Genomic DNA, 24,599 nt, shown 5'->3' on the forward strand with positions numbered 1-24,599 from the left:
TCAATTTTTATTATGTTATAAACCTTATTTGAGAATGCAAGACTTAAAAACTAAAGTAAAAAATGTTAATTGGCCTGAGAAATAATTTATTTTTAAAATTTGCTTAGAAATTTACCTTTGGCTAAGAGAAAATCTTACATTATTTGATCATGATTCATATTTATTCATCTGTTTATCCTCTGATTTTCAAGTCTCAGCATGTCACGGACATTAGATTGTAATGAATATTATATTTTTTCAAATATACTTTACTAACAAAAGACAATTTGTAGATTTTTTATATGCAGATGTAATATTGGATTACTTTGCCCATTTTGCTAATTATTACCAACTAATTGAATATTTTATAGAATAGTAAATGTAACAAAACAAATAGGATACATTTCTTTATCTTTCTAAAATTCTTGAGACATTTTATTTTGTCTTTAATAGAGATTTATTATGTACTATTAACAAGCCTGCATTAAATTTCTAAATAAAAATGTGAGCTTACACTTCAGAATTTAGTTTGTATTTTGTCATTTCCTTTTGCATTGTGGACTAAGGCAAACAGAGATTAAGTGACATGTCCTGGGTTATATAGTAAGAAAGTGTCTGAGGTTGAATTTGAAGTCAGGTCTTTCTTACTCCAGGTCTGGTACTCTATCACCTGAGCCTCCCTAGCTGATTTTATTTTAAATTTATGACTCAAAATGCTTAGTGTGACTTTTTAAAATGTAATCATAATTCTTCTGGTTTCTGATATTTATAGGTAGCTCATAAAAAGCTGATGGAGAATGGAAGCTGTGAATTGCATTTTTTAGCTACTCTTGCTCAAGAGACTGGGGTATGGAAAAACCCAGTACTGCATGCAATTCTTTCCCAGGAACCACTGGATAAGGAAAAAGGTAAAATTTTTAGGAAAAAAGAAATATATATCTGTTAAAATATAAAAAATAATTATCTAATATTTTATGTAACTTTATTTTAAAATAGCACCTTTAAAAGATCTTTTAAAGTAATCTTTTGTGTTTGATCTCATTCATCTTCAAGGATCACTCTTACCTGTCAAGAAGGTTAGGAGAACCTTACAGTTGGAAGTGACCTTTAAGGTCCTCTACTTTACTGAGAGTACTTTATGTGGTCAGTTTTTACTTGAATTCTTTAAGGGATAAACAGCTTATTTTACAGATTAGGAAACTTAAGCAGAATGGAAAACGATTACTCCAAATTCTCACAGTAAGTCCTTAATAGCTTTGACAATAAAAAAAACATAGGTCTCAATTCACATTTCAGTACTTTTTATACTAGAGCCCATTGCCCCATTCTAGATTTTCTTTCTGATATATAATCATAGCATTTTGTGTACAGATAGAGTTAGATTGGAACCTTAGAGGTCTTATAGTCTAACTTTCTTATTTTAAAAGATGAGAAAATTAAGACTCAAAGGGGATATGACTTATCCAAGGTTTTACTAGTACTAAGTAGCATACCTGTAATTTGTACACAGGGTCACTAACTCCAAACCTAGTGCTCCACTGCCTCCATCTTAAATATTACTTGCTTTAAAGATGTCCCATCTGAGTTTAAAGAATAACTGTATTTTCAAGGAAACTGGCATCAAACTGAAAGTAGATTGCAAGCTCACTGTGCTAATATGACTGATTTAGCCATTCCACAAATTGCAAAGAAGCTGCTAATCTGCTATGATAAAGGAAATTCCCCTGAGAGCTTCCTACATACATGAAATTAATGTCTGGTCAGAATAATATGAATGACACTACATTAAATTATTGGAAACATGATTTTCATATTTATATGCAGACTGTACTAAGCATGTAGAAAAAACATAGTTTTTCATTTTAGTGTCCCTAAGGGCTTTGCATTTTAATAAGTTTAGTGGAGCTTCTCTCAAAGATTAGTGGAGAGTAGGGCCTAGTTTCCCCTCTGGATAGTAGAATTATAAATAATCTGGCCCATTCTGTTTCTGAGGAGTGAATTTTTTTGCCTTCTTTAGGATTCATCATAATAAATATTGGTGTCAGTTTGTTATTCAAATATTTGAATCTTTTAACAAAAAATAAGACATGAGTCTTTTGATTATCAGGTCAATGAAAAATTAGTTATGAAATTGATATAGACTTCTTAATCAAAATATGTTCTGTATACATATATGGAATAGAATTCTGAAGCCTTCAATTTTAAAAACAAAGTATTTGTAAAATTTGAGAGTAAAATCTTTTTTCCTACTTGAAGAAATAACAGTGAGTGGACCAAGGTTCAGAAGGAAAATTATAATTGACTGTAATACTCCTTAAATAGGGTACTTATATTCACCCAAGTTGAAGGCACAAGGGTAATGTGGTAGAATGAGTCCTAGATTGAAGTTCCTGGGCTGAAATTGTGACTCTGTCTCTTTAATACATGTGACCTTGGTCAAGTGACTTAAACCCCTCTGAGAACTTTAGTTTGTTCAGTTTAAAAAGAATCTTTGGAATAGATGATTTCTGAAGTCCTTTCCAACTCTAAATCTGTACCATAGCAATTTAGTTTACACAGTCACTTTAACATGATATTTTTCTCTCTGTTTCTCTCCTTGTCTTTTCCTCAGAGTTTTTGTCCTTATGTATTATGTCTGTCTCTCTTGAATGTGAAGTCAAGATAGTGTCTTTTTGGAACATTCATTCAACTAGTGGGGGAAATCTATTTCCTGGAGTAATCTCCCCAAAAAACACCTGATGCTTTATCACCTCCCAATTGAATGTATACTAAATACCTTGTAATTCTAAGTAGAGAAACATAATTGTAATTTAACCATATGAATAGCATTAAGAGAATCATTATTGTCATTCAGCTGTTGATTTCTTTTCTTTTTCCTTGTTTCTTGTTTTTTGTCTCCCCTGTCCACCATAATGTTGAATTGAATATTTTTTGTTATATTTAAGTTTCATAGTTCCTCTTTTATAATAGTTGTCATTTATTAACATTTAAAGTTTCATCAAATATTTTTGCATTCATTGTCTTTTGAACATCACAAAAGTTTCATGAAATAGGTATTATAGATATTATTATCCTCATTTTACAGATGAGAAAGCTGAAGATGAAGTGGCTTATCTGTGGTAACATAATTCTTTAGGTCCTTCATATTCCTAGTTCAGTATTCAAAGTGATAACCTGAACAACTCATTACATTAAGTTAAATTTCTTCTTACATGCATGTCTTAGAACTATTTATCTGTTTATTTTTTTGGTGAGTCTTGACTTTGGATAAAAAAAAAAGATTCCCTGGCATGATGATAGCCACTTAGTTCAACTAAATAAATGAAAATATTCTATCTTTTCCATGTATTTTTTTTATTTTTTTCAAGGCAATGGGGTTAAGTGACTTGCCCAAGGTCACACGACTAAGTAAGTATTAAGTTTCTGAGGTCAGATTTGTATTCGGGTCTTCTTGACTCCAGGGTCAGTGCTTTATCCACTGTGCCACCTCGCTGTATTTTTAAGTCTTATGTTTATGGTATATTATAATTATTGTATCAAAGTAAACATGACATTCATAAGTTTAGAGTAAACATCCAAGGTGCGCACATGGACTATTTATGCCCAACCTTGTGGTAGAGCATTCCAAACTCATTCTGGTCTGATCCAGCCAGTCAGACACAATAGTGTGATATCATTTTGGTCTTTTTCAATAACAAAGGAAAAGAATCAATGAATATTGTATATTATGTGTTTGGATAGTACTTAGATATTTTAATATTACATGAATATTATCCTGGAAATTTAATTCAGTTAAAAAAAATCTAATATTCCCCAAAAAGTTCCTTGCATTTTCAAGTATTTAATGTTAGGGCAAACTTTTTTTTTTAATTGGATTTAAATATTTTATTTAATCCTTTACTCAAAACTTTATTTTAAGGTAATCATAATAAAGCATATACTGTCAGTCCATGATTCAACACATTTAATAGTTATTCTATTGAATATCTTGTTTAAAATAAATTTGTTGACAACTCTGTACTTACTCGTTAGATGAGTTGAAACAGCATGTAGCAGTTCAAAGAATAATAGAACCCATGGGTAGGAATAAGATTTTATTTAATCCAGTCCCTCTTTCCTTAAATAAAAAATAACCCCTGGGGTATTTTAGGAATTGATGTTTAGAATTGTTTTATAAATAGGAATTTATAATTGTTTTATAATTTATAATTGGAATTATAATTGTTTTATAAATAAAAAGTTAAGGATACCAGAAAATCAATAAGTAGTTTTTAGAATTCCTGCAATGGGTCAGGTATATTAAGAAAATAATACAACATAAAAAATTAAAAATTCTATGTATTATATGTGTAGATGTGTAAAGAGTTTTTTTGGAATGCATCAACTTCTGTTAACATAATTTCCCACGCCTTGTGATTTTTTCCTCTAGGAGATTAGCCATTAAAATATTTTGGTAGGAAAAAAATAATAATGTATTCTTGCACTGTAGTGGGCTTTTTAAAAAATTTCAGTCTCAGTGGTATTGAATAAAATTCCATTTAGAAGATAAAGTTTTCCTTCATTTTCAAAGAAGACCACCACCATCAGGGAGATGATGCCATGACAAGCACGTGAATTGGATTTGAGTGAGGGGGATGCTAAGTCACCAGCCTCACTTTCTTCTCTAGAGCCATCCGGGTCCAGTGACCAGTTATGAATCAGGATGACTGGAGATGGCCCTGGATGTGAGGCAATCAAGATTAAGTGAATTGCCCAAGGTCACAGAGCTGGTAAGAGTCAAGTGCCTGAGGTCAAATTCTTACTCCAGTCCTCCTGACTCCAAGGCCAGTGCTCTATCCATTGTGCCATCTAGCTGCCCTTGTTTAGAATATCCATTAGCTGTAATCATTCAGAGAAATGATAACTTTCATATTAATTTGACTTAAGATTTTAGTTGTATTTCCAGTTTAAAAAAATCTATAAGGAAACTTCTGCCGAAGCTCCTCTTGTTTTGAAAAAGCTACACAATACTATTTAAAATATTGAATTTTAAAAAGTAACTGAAAACATGAAATTAATGATGGTGCCAAAAGAAACCCACAAAAATGTCCATATTAAATGTAAGTAAGCTTTAGTTCCATGTTAGTGCAAATATTATGTTGGCCAAATGTAAGCCTCACTTTTCCTTATATTTATTTTTTCTATATAAGGATGTAACTTGGTTTTATTTCTTTTTTATCACAACTGCCTTCTTGGGAAAAGTAACAATTTTTAAAAATCTTTATTTGAATTGAAAGATTTTTTTAACTCTCTGAAATAAATATTTTGAAATAATACAAATTGTTTTTTGTTTGGTTGTTGTGGGACAATGGGGTTTAAGTGACCGACCCAGTCACACAGCTAGTAAATATCAAGTGTCTGAGGTCAGATTTGAACTGAGGTCCTTCTGTCCACTGTGCCACCTAGATGCCCCATAATACAATAATTTGGTGTAATTATTTTCAAAATAAGGCTGTGTGTGTGTGTGTGTGTGTGTATAATTATTTTTTCTCTCAGAAAAATCTTAATGTAGGGAAGAATGCCCTGTATGCAAAGCAATTATAGTTAAACTTATTCTACTCAGCTTGTTTTCCAGTGAAGATAAAACATATTGACAGATATTCTATTGACTTGAGTATCTAGGAATATATATTTAGGAATAAATAAGTACAGTTTTTCTAAGTTTCAGTTCCACACAGTATAAGTTTGAAATAGTTTTGGTGAAAGAAACCTTTGCCTTCATTTTAAATTTTTCATAGAGATTTTTGAAACTTAGTTTCTTTTCTATGAAAAAAGTAGGTTACAAACAGGAACATTGTTGATCTGATCTAATCTTGGAGAAATAGAGTGGAACTTGTTCAATGAATCAGTGACATGAATTTAACAAATATATCCCATTGCCTGTTGATTACAAAATAATTGAATATTGTTGTTGAAAGTCAGCTAACTCCCCCACCACCACCACTAATATGATCAAAAAATATTGTAATGATAATAAGGTCACATTGATAGAGCACTTGAAGGTTTGTTAGTAAAGCATTTTTCTCACAACAAACCCATATGGCTCATCAGCAACCCTTATAAAAGTAACTGGTATGAACATTATTATTCCCATAGCTAGCTAGTATAATATCTTTATCTTGTTTACAGTCAGAATAACCATCATTTTTACTTCATATTTTCTCCAAACTTAAACTTAAAAATCAGTTTCCCCATGACACAGTAAGCTCAACATAACAAAGAAAATGTTTTCCTCTTATAGACATATTAAAAAATCTTGTCCTAAATATCTACTTTTTTGATCAGATTATATATTTTTAGTATTTATTTTATCTGTGTTTAATCTTTTAATTTCTTGAGTTAATTTGATATGAAGAAGAATAGAAGGGAAATGGGCATAAAAAAATAGAGCCTGGAATGAAAACAAAATATGTGATATTTTGTATGATTTGATTTTACATATTGACATTGTTTGCTTAGAACTATTTGAATGTTTGGACCAAAGACATAATCAATTAATGAAAAATGAACCTGACCTTGATTTGTGCTACTTAATATTTTTTAATCAATGTTAATGGATGATATCTTAGGTTGAATTGTTAACATACTTACGGTTGATACAAAACTAAAATAGATTTTATTTTATTGTGTCATGGAGTTAGATTACAGAAAGATCTGGATGGGCCAGATCTGTGGGCCATATTTATAGTAAAATTGAATTGAACAGAGGAAAAAATGTAAAATGAGATTTATGTTAGAGGAAATCGTTATTAAGGTGCAGTTTGGACCTGATAGCAGTACTTCTTTGGTCCAAGATTCTTTTATTCTTTGTGATTACTAGCAATTCATATAAGATAAACCAATGTATGAAAAGTGTCCATTATCCAGATAAAAACAGAATTGAGTGGTCAGTCCCCTAAGTTATTACATTACTGCATACACCTGGGAAGAGCATTATAGTTAATTAGCACTGAATTAGTCTCAAAACTGAATAAAAGAAAGAAAACAGTGGTTGGCATTTGGTAAATTGCTCAATGCTTTCAACAATCTCAAGGTGTGCTGGAGTACAAAACCACATCTTTTTTTTGAACACAAATGTTCTCCAGGTGATATGCTGTAGGTGACAAATCTTGGAACACCACAATCTTTACAGAATCAAAGTTGCAGGTTGCCCAAAGGACATTGGAGAGCTGCCTAGTGTTGCCGGGTATGTTGTAGAGGGGATTCTCATTCTGGAACTTTTATATACAAAATGGACTAGAGAGCCTCGGTGGTACCTTCCAAATCTGAGATTCCTGTGATTCACTTAAGATTTGAAGCTGAGAAACTATGTTAAATAATCAAGACATTCAGAATTAGTTGTAACTTAAAGTAGTTCTCAAGATACAAGAAGAAGAGTAAAGGATAAAATATCTAAAGAAAAAACAAAATTAGTATTAGGTAAGTATTGTACTCCATTTATAAATAGGAAAACCTGTTTTACTTATGGGATATTTTTTCATGTTATTTCCATATTAAATTCCCATGTTTCATGTTATTACCACATAAAATTTTAAATTATCTACAAAGTTCCTCTTGGTAGATAATTCATTACACCATTGTGAAACCAGAGTACTAGAAAGGAATTTCAAAATAGTCAACTGAAAAATAAATATAATAAATATATATTAACAATTTATGGGCACTGTTCTTCAGAAAGTATGATTTTTCCAGACACAACAACACAGATGAAATAGGTCTTGTGTTCTTACAAGAAAAACATTTCTTATTTGTAATTTAAAACCACAACTTAAAATTGTCTGAAATACCATATCTACATTTATATGGACCATTTGGAATCTCCAAGGATTCCAAACCATAATGCTCTTCTTAGAGTTAACTCCCTTGCAGATAAAAAAATTTAGAGTGTTTTTGGACAACTTTGAACATTACCATTTAATGCAGGATTATTTCTATCCTTGTTAAATTAAGTATTTCTGAATTTATTATTTTTTCTCTTCTAATATTATGTTATTTTAGTGGACAGAATTTACTAATGACTCTTTAAAAATGTAGCCTCTTCTAAGGTCAGGAACTTTATGAAAAAAACAAAAGCCTTATAATACAATACAAAATATTTTTACTGATGTCTGTCCTTTGGGGTTTTAATTCCTTGAGAATATTTGTATTTCAAATATAGTATTACCAAATGGAGAATTTTCTGTTTATAATGTGTTATGTTTTGTCTTTCAAAGTGAATGAATTTTTAGCCTTTGAGGGTCCCATCTTGCTGGATATGAGAATTAAACATCTAATCAAAGCAAATCAGTTAAGCCAAGCTACTGCCTTAGCAAAGCTGTGTTCTGATCATCCAGAGCTTGGTACAAAGGGCAGTTTTAAGCAAACCTACCTTGTCTGTCTCAGCACAGCATCACCAAATGACAAGTTAATTGAAGAGGTAAGTATGTTTTCTTTTCTGACATTGCTTCTAAAATTTAAAGACATGATTTTTTAGATATCTTATTAATTCTAGATGGGATGTGGTAAAAGGTTTTTGTTTCTGATCCTTCAAGTTAGTCAAAGACTTTGCTTAGTGATTTTAGATTGAGGAAATTCTTTTAGTTCATTCTGCTGTATGTAAGTTTCTCTGAGCTGCTATTTTAACTAGTAGTGTTCTTTTTTAAAGAATGCAGTTAAATTATAGGAAAGATGTGATAGTTAAAAGTCATTATCTTGTGTCATACGTCTGCTGCGTGCAATGCAATATATACTGAGGAGGATGAAGAGATGAGTAATATACAAGTTCTGCCCTCCTGGGACCTTAAAAATTTAGGGAATTCCAACCATTGAAAATTTATTATTTAAAGAATAGGGAAAATATATTAATTATTGAATAGTAATGAGTAGTATTATGGCATGGTGAATATAGAACTTGCCTTAGAGTCAAGAAAACAACATAAATAACATCTTTATCACACTCTTTGCTTAACTATGAGTATTCCCCAAGATTTTTTAGTCTCCCCTCTCTTGGTAACCTAATTTGATATTCCAAACAGAATATCCTCTAGACATCTCAAACTCACTATATCCCAAACTGAATTCATTACTTTTCCACTAAATCTTTTCCCCTCTTATAATTTCTCTTGTGTCCATTGAAGGCCCAACCATCTTTTAAAATCTCAAATTATTCTACACTCCCCACTCTCTTTTGCTTTTCATAGCTGATCAGTTGCCCAATCTTGCCATTTCTACTTTCACATTTCTCATATCTATTTATTTCCATTCCCACAAGTACCAGACCTTCATTACCACTTGCCTTGTTAATTGCAGCAGACTCTTTATTGGTTGACTTCTGTTACATCCATCTTTCACACTGCTACCCAAATAATTCCTTTCAGCACATATCTAACCATGTGACTTTTCTATTCTCTGTCCAGTGGCTTCTTACTGCCTCTCGTATAAAATATAAATTCTTCTATTTATTTTTTTCCTCATGACCCTGTCTCCAAATTATACAGTCTCATTGGACTCCTGCATTTAAATTGACCTTTTCTCTCTCTTCTTCATACTTGATATTCCATCTCCCAGGCCTCATCCTATTCTACATGCCTGAAATGTGCTTCCTTCTTTAACTCTGCCTTAGAGAGTCCCTTGTCCTTTGAAGATGCAGTTCTGCTACCATCTACTACACAAAGCCTCTGGGCACATATAAAATCATCTGTTTGACTTTTAAAACTTCCATAATCTAACACCTCTCATCTTTGAAGTCTTCCGTCTTCCTCCTTTCCCTGTAATCTGTGCCACAATCCAGTGACTGTCATATTTGTTCCTTGAAGAAAATACTGTATTTGAATTGTGTATTTTCTTTTGTTTTTATAATTGAAATTTTTTTTTTCAATTACTTGTAATGGTAGTTTTTCAACCCTCATCCATTTGTAAATTTATGAATTCCACATTTTTGTATTATCTTCCCTTCCCTCCTCCCTTCCCATGGTGGCAATCTGGTAAAAGTCATATGTGTACAATCCTATTTAACATATTTTTATATTAGTGAAGAAGAAAAAAAGAAATCATGAGAAAGGAGGAAAAAACATAAAAGAATTTTTTAAATGACATAGTATGCATTCAGACTGTTGTTTTTTTTCCCCTCTGGATGTAGATAGCATTGTCCATAGCAGGTCTTTTAGGGTTGTCTTAGACCTTTGAGCTGCTCAGAGGAGCTGACCATCATAGTTGATCATCTCACAATGTTGTTGCTGATGTGTACAATGTTCTCTTGGTTCTGCTCCCTTTGCTCAAGTATCAGTTTGTATAATTTTTCCATGCTTCTCTGAAGTCTGACTACTCATATTTTCTTATAGAGCAATAGTACTACATATACCATAACTTTTTCAGCCATTCCCCAGCTGATAGCATCCCTTCAATTTCAAATTCTTTGCCTCTGCAAAAATAGCTGCTATGAATATTTTTGAAAATGTGAGACTTCCTGTTTTTTATGATTTTGAAGGGATATAGACCTAGTATTGGTATTTCTATGTATGTATGTTGTCTCCTCTTATTAAATTGTGAACCCCTTGAGGATGGGAACTGTTTTTGCTTTTTTGTGGTACCCCCATCACTTAGCACAAAATACTGAACACAATAGATTTTTTTTGTTTGTTTTTGCAAGGCAGTGGGGTTAAGTGGCTTGCCCAAGGCCACACAGCTAGGTAATTATTAAGTGTCTGAGGCTGGATTTGAACTCAGATACTCCTGACTCTAGGGCTGGTGCTCTATCCACTGCACCACCTAGTTGCCCCTACAATACTCTTTTTTTTTTAATAAGGCAGTGGGGTTAAATGACTTGCCCAAGGTCACACAGCTAGGCCATTATCAAGTGTCTGAGTTCAGATTTGAATTCAGGTACTCCTGACTCCAGGGCCAGTGCTTTATCCACTGTGCCACCTAGCTGCCCCTACAATAGTCTCTTAATAAATGTTTGTTAACTAATATATATTCATATATTCACTCAGTCGATGCATCTCCTTATGTTTACTTCAGTGGCATCTCACACTTTTCTCACCCTCTTCCCACCTATAAAGCTGCTGTGGTTCCCACTTTTATCACTTCTTATTCTCTTAACATCTCCCTGATTTGAACCTCTCCCCAGGACAATCCATCCTTCTCAGAGCTGCTAGAATTATTGTCTTAGAATGGAAATCCGACCATCTCTTCTGCTTTGCTTGATCAGCACAAATTGTTCCATATTATTCATAGGATCAGATATAAATTCTTCCTGGCATTTATGCCACTTTACTACTTGGCACCAGTTTCCTTTCCAGGCCTTTATATAATTTCTCTTCCATTCAGCCTAGTCAGATGACCTTCTTACTGTTATTTGTACACTGCACCCCATCTCTCCCCTATCCCTATGTGCTTGCTGACCCTCATGTCTGAAATGTTCTCCTTGCTCACTTTACCTTTTAGAACCCTACTGTCCTTCAAGATTCATCTTAAGCACCTCATTCTAACTTAGAATCTTTCCTGAGAATGTCAGCTGCTCAGGCCATCCCTTGCGAAAATCACTTTGTATCTGTTTTGCTTGTAATATGATATGTTTCCTGATAGAATTTAAGCTCCTCAAGGTGAGGGATTATTTCATATCCCCAGGGCCTAGCCCAGGTCCTGGCACAAATATGGACATAAATAAAGGCTTGTTGAATAATTGATTTGTGATGGTTTTTTCTTTACCAGAAATATTCTTTTTCTTCTTTGCCTTTTGAATCCCTACCTCTTAAATTCAAATAGACTTTTTTCAAAACTCTCTTGAACACATAGATTTTCCTACCACATAAAGCCTTTATAAAATTTGTAAGATACTTCCCTGATATGTTTATTGTATATTATTGTGTATCTAATGTTATATGTGCTTTGAACTTTACACAAGGATATGCATTTTCTATTAACTCTAAGCCTACTACATTTATTGTACCCACTCCATTAACTTCATTTACATCCATTCACCTATCACAATGATCTTCTGTATATGTGTGTGTGTGTCTATCTCTCTGTCTGTCCATCTCCCTCTCTCTGTTTCTATGTCTGGAGAACAATAAATTGCCAGAGATTTATAGGATTCAGTGATTCAGAACTGAAGGAGAATTTGAGATAATCCAGGACCTAATTTTATAGGTTATGAAAATGATTGGTTTTATTACAAATTAATCTTAAGTATGTCCCCAACCATTTTCATTTCATAATAATATACATTGTAAATTTATCTACACATTATAGTTTGTATCTAGCATAGTTAGCAACCTTCCTCTCATCCCTACCATCTGTTTTATACACTACCACATCATATGTAAATGTTTATACTTACTTGATCCTGTTTTTCCTATCAAGAATTGGCAAAAAAAGGAGAAAGGAAATCAAAGATGTCATAATACAGCAGGGATGTTTTGGTGATAATTCAAGGTATCAAAGCAGCAGTTGAATTTTAATAGGACTTCCAGAATCTCTCTTCTCTTTTTACTTTTCTCTCCCTCACCCCCCCCAACAGTTACATGCAAAAACAGGTTTCATCCTTCACTTCTAAAACCCTGAGTTCCAAATTCTTTCTCTTCCTCCCACTCTACTCCCTCTCATTGAGAAAGTAAGTTACTTGGTATAGGTTGAAAATATATAGTCAAGGGGTGGCTAGGTGGCGCACTGGATAGAGTACCGGACCTGGAGTCAGGAGTACCTGAGTTAAAATCCACCCTCAGACACTTAATAATCACCTAGCTTTGTGGCCTTGGGCAAGTCACTTAATCCCATTGCCTTGCAAAAACTAATATATACATACATATATATATATATATATATATATATATATATTCAAGAAGAATATTATCATAATAAGTATGTTGTTAAAGTAAACATAATCCCTCCATCCTCAACCTCTGCAAAGAAAGAAAACCTCAAGAAAAATAAAGTGAAAAAAATGTCTGCTTCAGTTTGTGTTCAGATACCATCAGCTCTGTCTTTGGGATAGATAGCATTTTTTTTTAGGTTTTTGCAAGGCAAATGGGGTTAAGTGACTTGTCCAAGGCCACATAGCTAGGTGATTATTAAGTGTCTGAGACCCGATTTGAACCCAGGTACTCCTGACTCCAAGGTTGGTGCTTTATCCACTACACCACCTAGCCACCCCAGATAGATAGCATTCTTTATCATAAGTCCTGCAGAATTCTCTTGGGTCACAGCATTGCTGAGAAAAGATAGGTCAGTCACAGCTGATCATCCTGTTTTGTTGTTGTTATTTTGTATACAATACATTTCTCATCTGTTCAAGTTTTTTTACGGAGAGCATCGTATCCATCATTTCTCATAACAGAACAGTTTTGATCTCAATCACATAATACAGTTTGTTCAGCCATTTCCCCAACCAATGGGCATCCCCTCACTCTCCAGCTCTCACCATCAGAAAAGAGCTGCTATAAATTTACTATATAAATATATATATATATGTTTTTTTTATTCCCATATTTCATCTCTTTTAGAATATAGACTCACTAAGCCAAGAGGTATACTTTTATAGCCCTTTGGGCATAGTTCCAAATTGCCCTACACAATTTTTGAATCATTTCACAATTCTTCCAATAGTGTCTTGGTTTCCCTACAGCCCTTCTAACATTTGTCATTTTCTCCTTCTCTCCTATTAGCCAGTTCAATAGGAATAATAAAGCAGTACTTCAGAATTTTTCCAACCCAAATTTCTCCTATCAATAGTGAGTTAGAACATTTTTAAAAATAATTTAAATAGATTACATTGATAATTTCATCTGAAAACTGTTCATATCTCTTGATCATTTATTAGTTGGGGAATGACTCTTTTTATAAATTTGACTCAGTTCTCTATGTTTGAGAAATGAGATTTTTATTAGAGGAAACCCTTCTTTTGCTAACTGAATTTCCTTCCATTCTATTCCTCCCTATAGCCATTTATCCCATTCTCTCTTTTCACCCTGTCCTTCCTCAAAAGTGGTTTTCATTAGCCTACACAATTTTCCCTCCCTTCTATCACCTACCCCTCCCCCCCTCCCCCCACACCCAGTCTCACATCCCTTTCCTCTCCTAGGGTAAGATAGATTTCTATGCCCAATTGAATGTATATGCTATTCCCTCTCTGAGCCAGTTCCAATGAGAGTAAGGCTCACTCACTCCTCCTCATCTTCCCCCTCTTTCATTCTACTTTCCTCTTGTAAAATAACTTAGCCATTCTCCCTCTCCTTTCCCTTTCTCCTAGAACATTCCTTTCTCCCCTATTAACTCCATCTTTTTAATATAGTATACCTTCAAATTCAGCTTCCACCTGTGCCTTATCTATATATGCTCCTAACTGCCCTAATAAATGAAAAAGTTCATATGGGTTATCAGTAGCATCTTCCTATGCAAGAATATAAGCAGTTCAATATCATTAAGTCTCTTTTGTTGCCTTTCCTGTTTATTTCCTTTTTTATTCTTCACTTGAGTCTTGTATTTGAAGATCAGATTTTCTTTTCCATTCTAGTCATTTCACTCAGGAAAGGTTGTGTGTCCCTCATTTCATTGAATTCCCCCTTTTCCCCTGAAGGAGTATGTTCAGTTGTTGGTTGTCATCCAAGCAATTTTGCCTTCCAGAATATTACATTCCAAGCCCAAAATTCTGTTATCCTGACTTGGGCCCCATGGTATTTGAATTGGGTTTTTTTTCACTTCTTGCAATATTTTCTCCTTAACTTAGGAGTTCTGAAATTTGGCTATATTTGTCAGTTTTCATTTTGGCATATCTTTCAGGAGGTGATCAGTGGATTCTTTCAATTTCTATTTTGCTCTGTTTCTGGAATATTAGGATAGTTTTCCTTAGTAATTTCTTGAAAAATTATGTCCAGCTCTTTTTCTAATCATGGCTTTCAGGTAGTCTAATTTTTAAATTATATCTTCTGGATCTGTTTTCCAGGTTAGTTGTTTATCCAATGAAATCTTCACGTTTTTTTCATTCTTTTAATTTTTTTATTGTTTTTTGATTTCTCACAAAATTATCAGCTTCCCTTTGTCCATTCTATATTTTAAGAAATTATTTTCTTCAGTAAGTTTTTTTAATCTCCTTTTCCATTTGACTAATTCTGTTTTTTAAGGCATCATTCTCCTTTTTGACCTTTTGGGTCACATTTTCATTTGAACCCATACTGGTTTTTTTAAGCTGTTACTTTCTTCAGTACTTTTTATATCTCCTTTACCAAGCTGCTGACTTGGTTTTCATGATTTTCCTAAATTGCTTTCATTTCTCTACCCACTTTTTTCCTCTGCCACCCTTACTTGATTTTCAAAATCTTTTTTTGAGCTCTTTCATGACCTGAGACCAATTCATATTTTTTTTATTGGTGGCTTTGGATGCAGAAGCTTTGATTTTGCTATTTTCTTCTGAGTGTATCTTTTGATCTTACATATGATCACAGTAATAGTCTATGGTCAGATTTTTTTCTTCAATGTTTTCCCCTACCTATGGCTTGATTTTAATATTTTGTTAAGGTGGAGCTCTGCTTCCAGGGTGAAGGGTACACTGTCCCAAGCTTTTGAGAGTTTTTGCAGGTGTTTTCAGTGATCCTTCTAGGGACCTTCAAGTTTCAAAGGTCTTGTGAGAGGCTCAGACTGCTCTCCTGGCCTGCACCCACTCCCTTTTGTCCTGGAATTGTTAGAAGGGTCCCCACTCCACTAAAGCAGTAAGTTCTATTGTGCTTCTATTCATTTTCCTGGGACTAGGGCCTCAGACTTGACCTAGATCTGAGTCTGAGTAAAGCAACAGAGTCCTACCTCAATGGTAGCAGAGATCCTGCAATCTTCCCCAACTCCCTCTACTATTCATAGGCTAAGAACTCCAGAAGTACCGCCTGCATCCTATTCCTGATTTGCTGAGGCTGGGTCTACACTAGACTGTGCGCCAGTCTCACCTCAGTGTGCCATAGTTTTCTTGCTGACCTTCCAAATTGTCTTTAACAATCCCTGGGCTGTAAAACTTCCACCACTGTCACTGACCCAGGTGCCCCATGATCTGTTTCTGGGTGACTGGGTCCTGTTTGTTCCAGGGTGACCTTGGCTGCACTACCAGTTCTTTCTAACCCTGGTGCAACAGACTTCCCACAGCTCTTTTGAGTTGTCTTGGGCTAGAATATTGTTTCACTCAATCATTTTGTAGGATCTACCACTCGAGAATTTGTTTAGTGTCATTATTTAAAAGCATTTGGAGTGGTTTGGGGGGAGAACTCAGGTGAGTCCCTGCTTTTACTCCACCATCTCGACTCCAGAAAATGTTCTTTTCTAGTCTTCCCTTTGATTAAATCAATACCATAGTTTATATAAGGTTCTAATTTCTTACCTGTTCTCATGGGCATGGAATTCTTAGCCCTCAAGTTCCTTAATTTATGCCTTTAGCTTAGTTTAGTTGTATGGGTATGTGTTACCCTTCTTTATCTTCCCTAATTTCATTTTTGTTGATCTACCTTCAACCTTTCCCTTCTATTTTTTTAGTTATCTCTATTTATTACCAGTGTTGGTTCTCATATTTTTTTTTTGTTTTTTTTGCTAGGCAGGGAGGTTGGGTGACTTGCCCTGGGTCACACAGCTAGGTAATCATTAAGTGTCTGAGGCCGGATTTGAACTCAGGTACTCCTGACTCCAGGGCCAGTGCTCTATCCATTGCACCACCTCCCCACCCCCTCTCATTTTTTTTGAGTTTCCCCCTTTTCCTTATCTATTCACCAGTCACTTTCTCCCCTCTGTATTTAGACAGTTTTTGAGTTTATGCATTCTTCATGAACTGACTTCAACCTTTGGATATATGCTAGTTCTCATATATTATTCTCAAGTGATACTTATATAGGAAAAATCTATTAAAAGTACAGGTGATGAATGATATAAAGAAATGTCTAGTTTATGTATTACAGAATATATGAAAATCCTTCTTTATCCTACAGCATAGGTGGAGAGGGAGAGACAAAGACAGAGTAGACAATGTATCAGTAGCTCTAACATGCCCTTCATTTCTTATTTCTACAGTTCACTCTCTGTCCAGGTGTTGCACTTTCAGCCCTCTAAAATCAGATAAATGCATAGTGGTGGTTCTTGTTTTCTCCTTTCATCTACCTAATTGCTAGGGAATTCAACAAATGCTTTCCTTTAGGCAGACAGGAAGAAATGTAAATCACCATCATCTTGTGCCTGCTTCTTCTCCTGTGGTAGTGGAAGTTAAGAGGAAAAAAGATCTGACTAACAATAAAAGGAAGATGATTCTAAGGGAAGAATTATTTCAGAAATCTAAAATTTCTGGATCTGCTAGATCTTTTAAATCTAGAAAAATGTTTACTCTACATTTGCAATGACCAGAAACCAAGTAGCATTGTGTTGGAATTCTTTTATTTGTCCATGTTTGTAATGCAATTTATCTCGGTAGCTATGACATCAATTATTTCATAAACTTGGAGCAAGTAGGATTAGACTCAACTAATTTTGAATAGTAGCCAATATAGTGCCATATATATTCAGGATAAAAAGAGTTTGTTGGCTAAGTCCTTTCAAACTTTAAAGACCATATACCATCATTATCATTATTTAGATTTGTGTGTGATCATGCATTCTGCCTTTGTTCTCAGGGTATGTGTTTATGAATATTAACTGGTTTCGAAATGAGGGATGGGGCATCTGTAAAGATCTGTGGGAAATGAGGGATGGGGCATCTGTAAAGATCTGTGGGAAACTGTCAACAGAAACCCCGAAAAGTTTTTTCATTACTCCTTGTCCTTTCCATCAATAAGTAAACAACTTGTTAGAACATTTCTTGAATTTTTAGGAGCATATTTTACACATAATAAATACTCAGGTACTAAATGATTCAAAATCCTTTGGAATATATTGTTCAAAAAACCTTTAATAATTTGATTTTAAATGTATGTTTCCTTTCAAATAATTACCTAATAGTTCTTAATGGACCGATTTTAATGAAGATATAAGAAATAGAATGTTACTTGTTCACTTTTAAAGGCCTTGAAAACAACTGATTTTTCTTAAGTGTTTTAAATATTGGCTTCAGGATCAATAAATTAAGTTCAATGCCTGCTTCCATTGAGAATTCCAATTAAATGGCATCTGAGTTAATGATATTTTACTGTTGGATGCTAAGCAATAAATTTCTAATGGAAATTTTGTAATGGTAGATTAGATCAACTTGTATCCAAATATAAAATCTGTTATGTGTATTTTTTTCTTTAGATCTCAGCAGTTGATTGCAAAGATGCATTAGAAATGATATGTAACTTAGAATCTGATGGAGATGAAAAAAGTGCTCTGGTTTTATGTACTGCATTTTTGTCCCGCCAGCTACAACAAGGAGACATGTATTGTGCCTGGTGAGTTAATTATTTTTAAAAAACCAATTTCATCAGTAAAAACAAAATGGCAGCAGTGATTTAGAAGACTTACTTAAATAGGTGAATTATTTTCTTAGTTTTTTCAATACTGATGACTTACAGATAACTTTTAATTTTTTTGACATTGGTTATTAAGCCCTTCATTTTTAAATTGCTTAAATTTTGTTCATTTTAGCAAATATTGATTACATGTCTACTTCAAAATACTTTGTAAGACTGCTGAGGCAAATATAAAGATTAATAAGATCTATTTTTGACCTCATATAGCTTACCATTTGCTGGAAAGGAATTTTCGTTTAGGAAAAGCGCCCGGATTGTTGGCAGAATGACCTCTTTCTTCTACTAGTAGTCCTTATTTTTTCTCTTGGCATCCTGGATTTTCTCCAGCCTCTGGAGATATTTTCCTTCAAGGCCTTTAAAATATAGCATATAATAAAATTTTTATAATATTTATAAAGTAAATTTTAGTGTATACAATGTAAATAGAAGGGGAAAAATAATAATCAGACCACATCAAACATAGCAAATAGTCAGTAAATAAGCTTCCTCAAATGAATCATTACAGTCCGAATCTTTAAGACATGGTTTGATGGTAGAGGAAACAGTCCATTTGGAAAAATGAGTTCTGCTGGATGATAAAAGGAAAATGAATAAATCCTGGCCAGAATGGATAAAAAGATTGGCTAATGCTAAAAGCAGAGTATTTCTGACAAAATATTAAAATGGATGATATCATGTTTACTTGGCAAAAAACATTGAAATCACATTTTGAATATAATATGAGATACAAAGAGAGATACTTTGCAGATTCTTGTGTAGGAGAATAACATAATGCAAGTGATGACTGAGGAAAATTGTCTTAGGAGTACAAAATAAATTAAAAGAAGAAATTGGAGATGGAGGAATAATTTAAATGGCCAATAGAATGACTAAAGTAGAGTTATAGAATGTTTGCTTTGGAAAGGTCAATAGAGATCTAGTTCAAGCTCCCACTCAAAAGCATATTTGTGAGATTTGTCAGAAAGAAACAGATCAAAAAAGATGTTGCAGATACACAAGTGACAACCTTGATATGTAAAGACTAGTAATATCAACTCCAAATCAGGGACCACTAATCCAGAAAAAAAGGATACCAATCAGCCACTTATTTATTTAATTTTTAAAATGTAATCTTAAGGGGCATAGTGGATAGAACACTGGCCCTGGAGTCAGGTGTACCTGGGTTCAAATCTGGTCTCAGACACTTAATAATTACCTAGCTGTGTGGCCTTGGGCAAGCCACTTAATACTGTTTGCCTTGCAAAAACCTAAAAAAAATGTAATCTTACTTATTTTTCTTGTATTTTTACTTATTTTGTTAAATATTTCTGAGTTACATTAGTTTTGAGAGCAGCATAGCATGTTTGAGACTTTTGATTTAAGATATACAAAAAAGGATTTGGAGGGAGTAGAGGGAAAGAAATCTCAAACATTTCAACCAGGAGGACAAGAATGCCATTGATAGCAGTGATAAATTAGGAAGTAAGGATGGTGACTGCAATTTTTAACTTGCAAAGTTTATTGTTTTCAGTAGAAGACAGTAGAAAAATTAGATATATGGAACAAAGGAAAAATCAGGATCAGAAATGTAGATTTTACCAATATCTGTTTATACGTTGAAACATCATTGAATCCTTAAGGGAATAAATTTAGAGAAAATCTAGAACTGGGAAAGTATCAGCAGAAAATGGAGTTGTAGGTAAAGTACTAGCAAGGGCATGGAGATAGGGAGATAGACTATTCAATATAGAAGTTAACCCCACTGGGCAGAAAATATAAAGCAGTAAATAAGAAGGAAAACAACAATTAAGAGTCAAACCCAAACCAAGGCTGCTTAAATTTTCCTTGCTTTCTCTAAATAGGTCCTCTCTGCATAGTCATTTCCATGGCTTCCCTTCTCTACTACTGCCAAAAGTCCTTACCTGGCTTCTGAAGATCTCAGTTTCCCCAGATAATCCTGTCTCAGACACAAATACAGACCTTTCATTACCTTCTTTCACATAAGACAGAAGTTGAGTTGTCAAAGTCAGCTTTACTAACAACTGAAGGGAAAAGCAACTTATAATAAGGCAACTTATTATCAGTTGAGTAGATAGAGAACCCAGAAATAGTTATCCCCTAACCATAAAAGATTTCTTGCTATGGGTCATTGTTTTTATTGAAAGAAAAAAATGATTTGATATTTTGGAAGGGAAAGTATGAGTATTCTACCTTTGGAAGAATTAAATTTGCTTCTGATAAATGTAACTATTTCATTTGAGATGAAATTAAGTAAAGCTAGAACTCTACTTCAATTTTGTTTTTAGTATTAAACCTGATTTTCTTATTTTGTGACTCATTTCTTTATAAAATTGTTCTGCATTTCTTTGTGTTCTGAATTATTATTATGGGTTCTTCTCATAAAGGCACCTAATGGTAATAGATCTAATGGAAAACTTTTTCTACTTTAAAACATGAGCATTTTTTTTAATATGACACCAGGGCAGCTAGGTGGTGCAGTGGATAGAGCACTGGCCCTGGAATCAGGAGTACCTGAGTTCAAATGTGTCCTCAGACACTTAATAATTACCTAGCTGTGTGGCCTTGGGCAAACTACTTAACCCCATTGCCTTGCCAAAAAAAAAAAAAAAACCCTAAAAAAATGACACCAATGACCATTTTTAACATTCATATTGCCATTTCAGAGAAGGATTATGAATTTACCACAAATTTTAATTTGTCCAAATGGCAAATGTTTCTTTGTAGAAAATAGTACCTCTTTATCTGAATTGGAAAAATACTTAATATTAGGTTGTTCACTGCTTAATAAATATTTCTTTTCTTTAAAAAAAAGGTTATTCAAATAATAATTTCACATCAAGAAAGTAAAAGGTGAAACTAGTTTTATATTTGAATTCACAAATTGGATTAGCCTTATAATCCTTGCATCATCTTGGTGTTTGTTTTTTAAATTTTATTTTAGGGAGCTGACTCTTTTTTGGAGTAAATTACAACAAAGAGTAGAACCATCTGTGCAAGTGTATCTAGAGAGGTGTCGTCAACTTTCTTTGTTAACCAAGACGGTCTATCATATTTTCTTCTTGATTAAAGTTATTAATTCAGAGGTAAGAATAATCAACTGTCTTCAAAATTATAAAAATTATATTTAATAGATAACTTTTTATTACTGGTACCTTTTTTCCTGTTAATTCCTATTAATACTTTTAAGGTAATTTGGTCATTGATTGTATTCTCAGTAATCTAATAAGGCAATATGTTCTCTTATTTGACATTTGAAAATTTTACTATGGGTGAATTGCTCATAGTTTTAAAAAGGAGTTTATATGAAAGCCATGTTTTATTACTTTTCTCATTGGGTACTCTTAGGCTTTTTAAAATAAAACAGAAAGGATAAGGGATATTGTGCCTGTTCTTTCATTTAAGAATATTCAGGGTGTAAATTTTCTAACTAAAAATAAGTAATTTGAAGTTAAAAAAAAGCAAATAGATGTGATACAATAAAAATTTGTTTTAAAGATTATCCAGAATGGATTTTTAAAAACTAGTTTATTTTACGTTATTTCATGGAATATTATTCTACTCAAGAATGCAATTGCTTTTAGTTTTTTCCTCCTATAAATAAGGAGACTCTCTTCTGGAAATGCTAACACTGCATAGATTGAGTAACCAGGGTATTAAGATTGATTTTTCTAAATTGTATGTGCTGTTTGTAAAGATCATCCATCTCAACTCATTCAACACCTCATCTCTCCCCAATCCCATCACCCTTAATTCTTATTCTTAAAGCTCCATCTACCCTCTTTTTAAGGAATAAAGAGAGGGAGAAACTAATGTTTCTATTGCCTTTAAATCATTATTATACAAAGTAAGAGTCTTAATGCTTGCAGAATTTTATATTATTATTTAACTTATTACCAATTTTTCTTCCAGAAAGTCTGGAACATCATGATTTATAATACTCTTTCCTTCTAGTTGAAATAAATTAATTTCTTAAACCTTAACATGCTGTTTTAATTTATAATCCATCCCCAACTTATGGAATACCTGACTTACAAGTAGCATGGTTCATAAAAATAGGGGAAGATCATTGACTCAGCCACTCAGAAGTCATTTTACTCCCTGGTCCTCAATTTCTTTACTCTTAAAATAACACTGGACAAGTGATACCTAAGGTCCCTTCTACTCTGATATATAGCTATCATGTACAAGGGATCCACATATAGAAACAGCTGTTACTCCTATCTGCCTCTTCCTCACTAGAAAAAATAAAAGCACTATAACTGGAGAAAAGAAGCAAATATGCTATTGATAATGATTCTAGAGAAATGTAGTAATACCATGGAAGCTCAGCAAAAGGAAAAAAAAAGATTAAAAGATGACCAAAAGAATTACAGTAGCTGAGAGAGAAGTCTATTTAGATGATTTATCAATATCATGTATCATCTGGATGTTGCTGTTTTTGTCGATGTTCATTGTTTCTGGTTTTTTTTTTTCATTTGAAGGGCCTCTAAATAATCTTGTTTGTTTTTGTGGACTCTTTAAGAGAAGACTATGTTAAATAGCTTTTGCCCTAACAATGGGAGTTTCACTTCATATTAATACAATTTTGTTGAGATCAGTGGCAGGCAATTATACCTGAGTCCCAAGATTAATTATTGAGATCAGATTATAGGTACATTTGTGGTTATATAGCATCTACTGTATCAGTAGATACTGTAGATAACACTGTGCTGAACAATTTATAGTTATTACCTCCTTTGATCCTCAGCCCTGTGAGATCATTCCCATTTTATAGTTGTAGAAACTTAAGGCACAGTAAGGTGATAACAAGCCCTGGTCACCCAGCTAATAAGTTATCTGAGGCTGGATTTAAATTTTGGTCTGACTGACTCTTTCCTGGTGTTCTGCTCTATAGTTTTTCTCACTGACTTAGAGGAAAAACATATTCTTCTTTGTAGAACAGGATGGGCAAAGAGAACCAGTTACAGTCCAGGAACGCTCAAAGACCAGAAAAGCTTTCAGTTAGATTTATAGAATTAGAGATATAAGCAATGACCAAATCAACTCTTATACTATTCCCTGATGTGATATTTATGGGGTGGGGGGAAATGTTGCCTGACTCTACCACTCTAATTTTCTGTACCAAAGTGTAAACCTTCCTGGCCACCATTCTCCTTAGTGCATTGTCTTCCCTGTTAGATGTAAGATCCTGGAGGAAAGGTCTTTGCTTTTTTATAATGGTTTATAGTTTCAGAATTTTAGGGGATAAGGCAACATAAACCATGTTCCATGATCAGCATCTTAGTCTGGATAGTAGAAAGCAAACTGCAGTTAAAATCATAAAAGGAACTAGTTGTAAAAGACAAATGAAAGGAAGGATAAGTGAGGATTTGCATAGATTTATATAACCAACTTTTAGCATAGTGTTGTAGTAAGTGTAAGCACTTAATAGACACTTCAGTGTAATCTAACAAATTTTTTGTTAAACATTGTCTTTGTGTCAGGCACTGTAAAAGATTTACCAAGACAGAAATGAAAGTCATACTTATTCTTTTGGAGCTTGCATTCCTCTGGTGTGGTTTGGACAAAGTGTGGAATAGGAAATTGGAAATTTTAAATAAAGGAACTCAGTTATCTTTAGAAAAATCATATATGGAGATTATCTTGGGGATAATTAAATGCAGAAGAAAATTTAAGGCACAATAGACATTTCAGAAGAGGAAGTGAAGTCTCAGGATAATTGTAATTCATAAGAAAGGTCCAGCCAGATCCTGATGAGTCTCAAAGAATCTTCTCTCAATTATCTTTTAACCAGAGACTCTAGATCCTCCCAGCTAGAAAACAGCCCAAGTTTCATTGGCCTATCTTCTTAATCCCCCATAATCTACATTTCCTTTTTTACACTTTGCTTATGTCTCTCCTACCTTTCTTTTACCTCTGTGTCATACTGCCTCTTTTTTCCTCATCTCTTTATTATTTTGTTAGTGAAGTCTATTCTTTTGTTCTCTTATAATTTTGTGATCATATAATTTCCTCATTTATCCTCCCATTCAGCTTTTACAACTGACTCCTTTTATGACTATAAGATTCCACTATACTTGAAGGACTTATTTGTTCTTATATTAAGTAATAGTTTCATCTAACCAAATCTAAGAGTTT

The 24,599-nt window shown here is 33.4% G+C and overlaps 1 protein-coding gene across 1 annotated transcript in view; it reads left to right on the top strand.

Annotated features, from left to right (window-relative positions):
• The window catches only part of ZNF292 (zinc finger protein 292), a 125,903-nt gene that overhangs the window by 86,134 nt on the left and 15,170 nt on the right, over positions 1-24,599 (top strand). Inside the window, 4 exon segments of the mRNA XM_074187119.1 lie at positions 752-887; positions 8,232-8,434; positions 18,244-18,380; positions 21,403-21,544. Coding sequence (XP_074043220.1) covers positions 752-887; positions 8,232-8,434; positions 18,244-18,380; positions 21,403-21,544 — 618 coding nt within the window.

Source organism: Macrotis lagotis, chromosome 5, assembly GCF_037893015.1.
Source record: "Macrotis lagotis isolate mMagLag1 chromosome 5, bilby.v1.9.chrom.fasta, whole genome shotgun sequence".
NCBI classification, from domain to species: domain Eukaryota; kingdom Metazoa; phylum Chordata; class Mammalia; order Peramelemorphia; family Peramelidae; genus Macrotis; species Macrotis lagotis.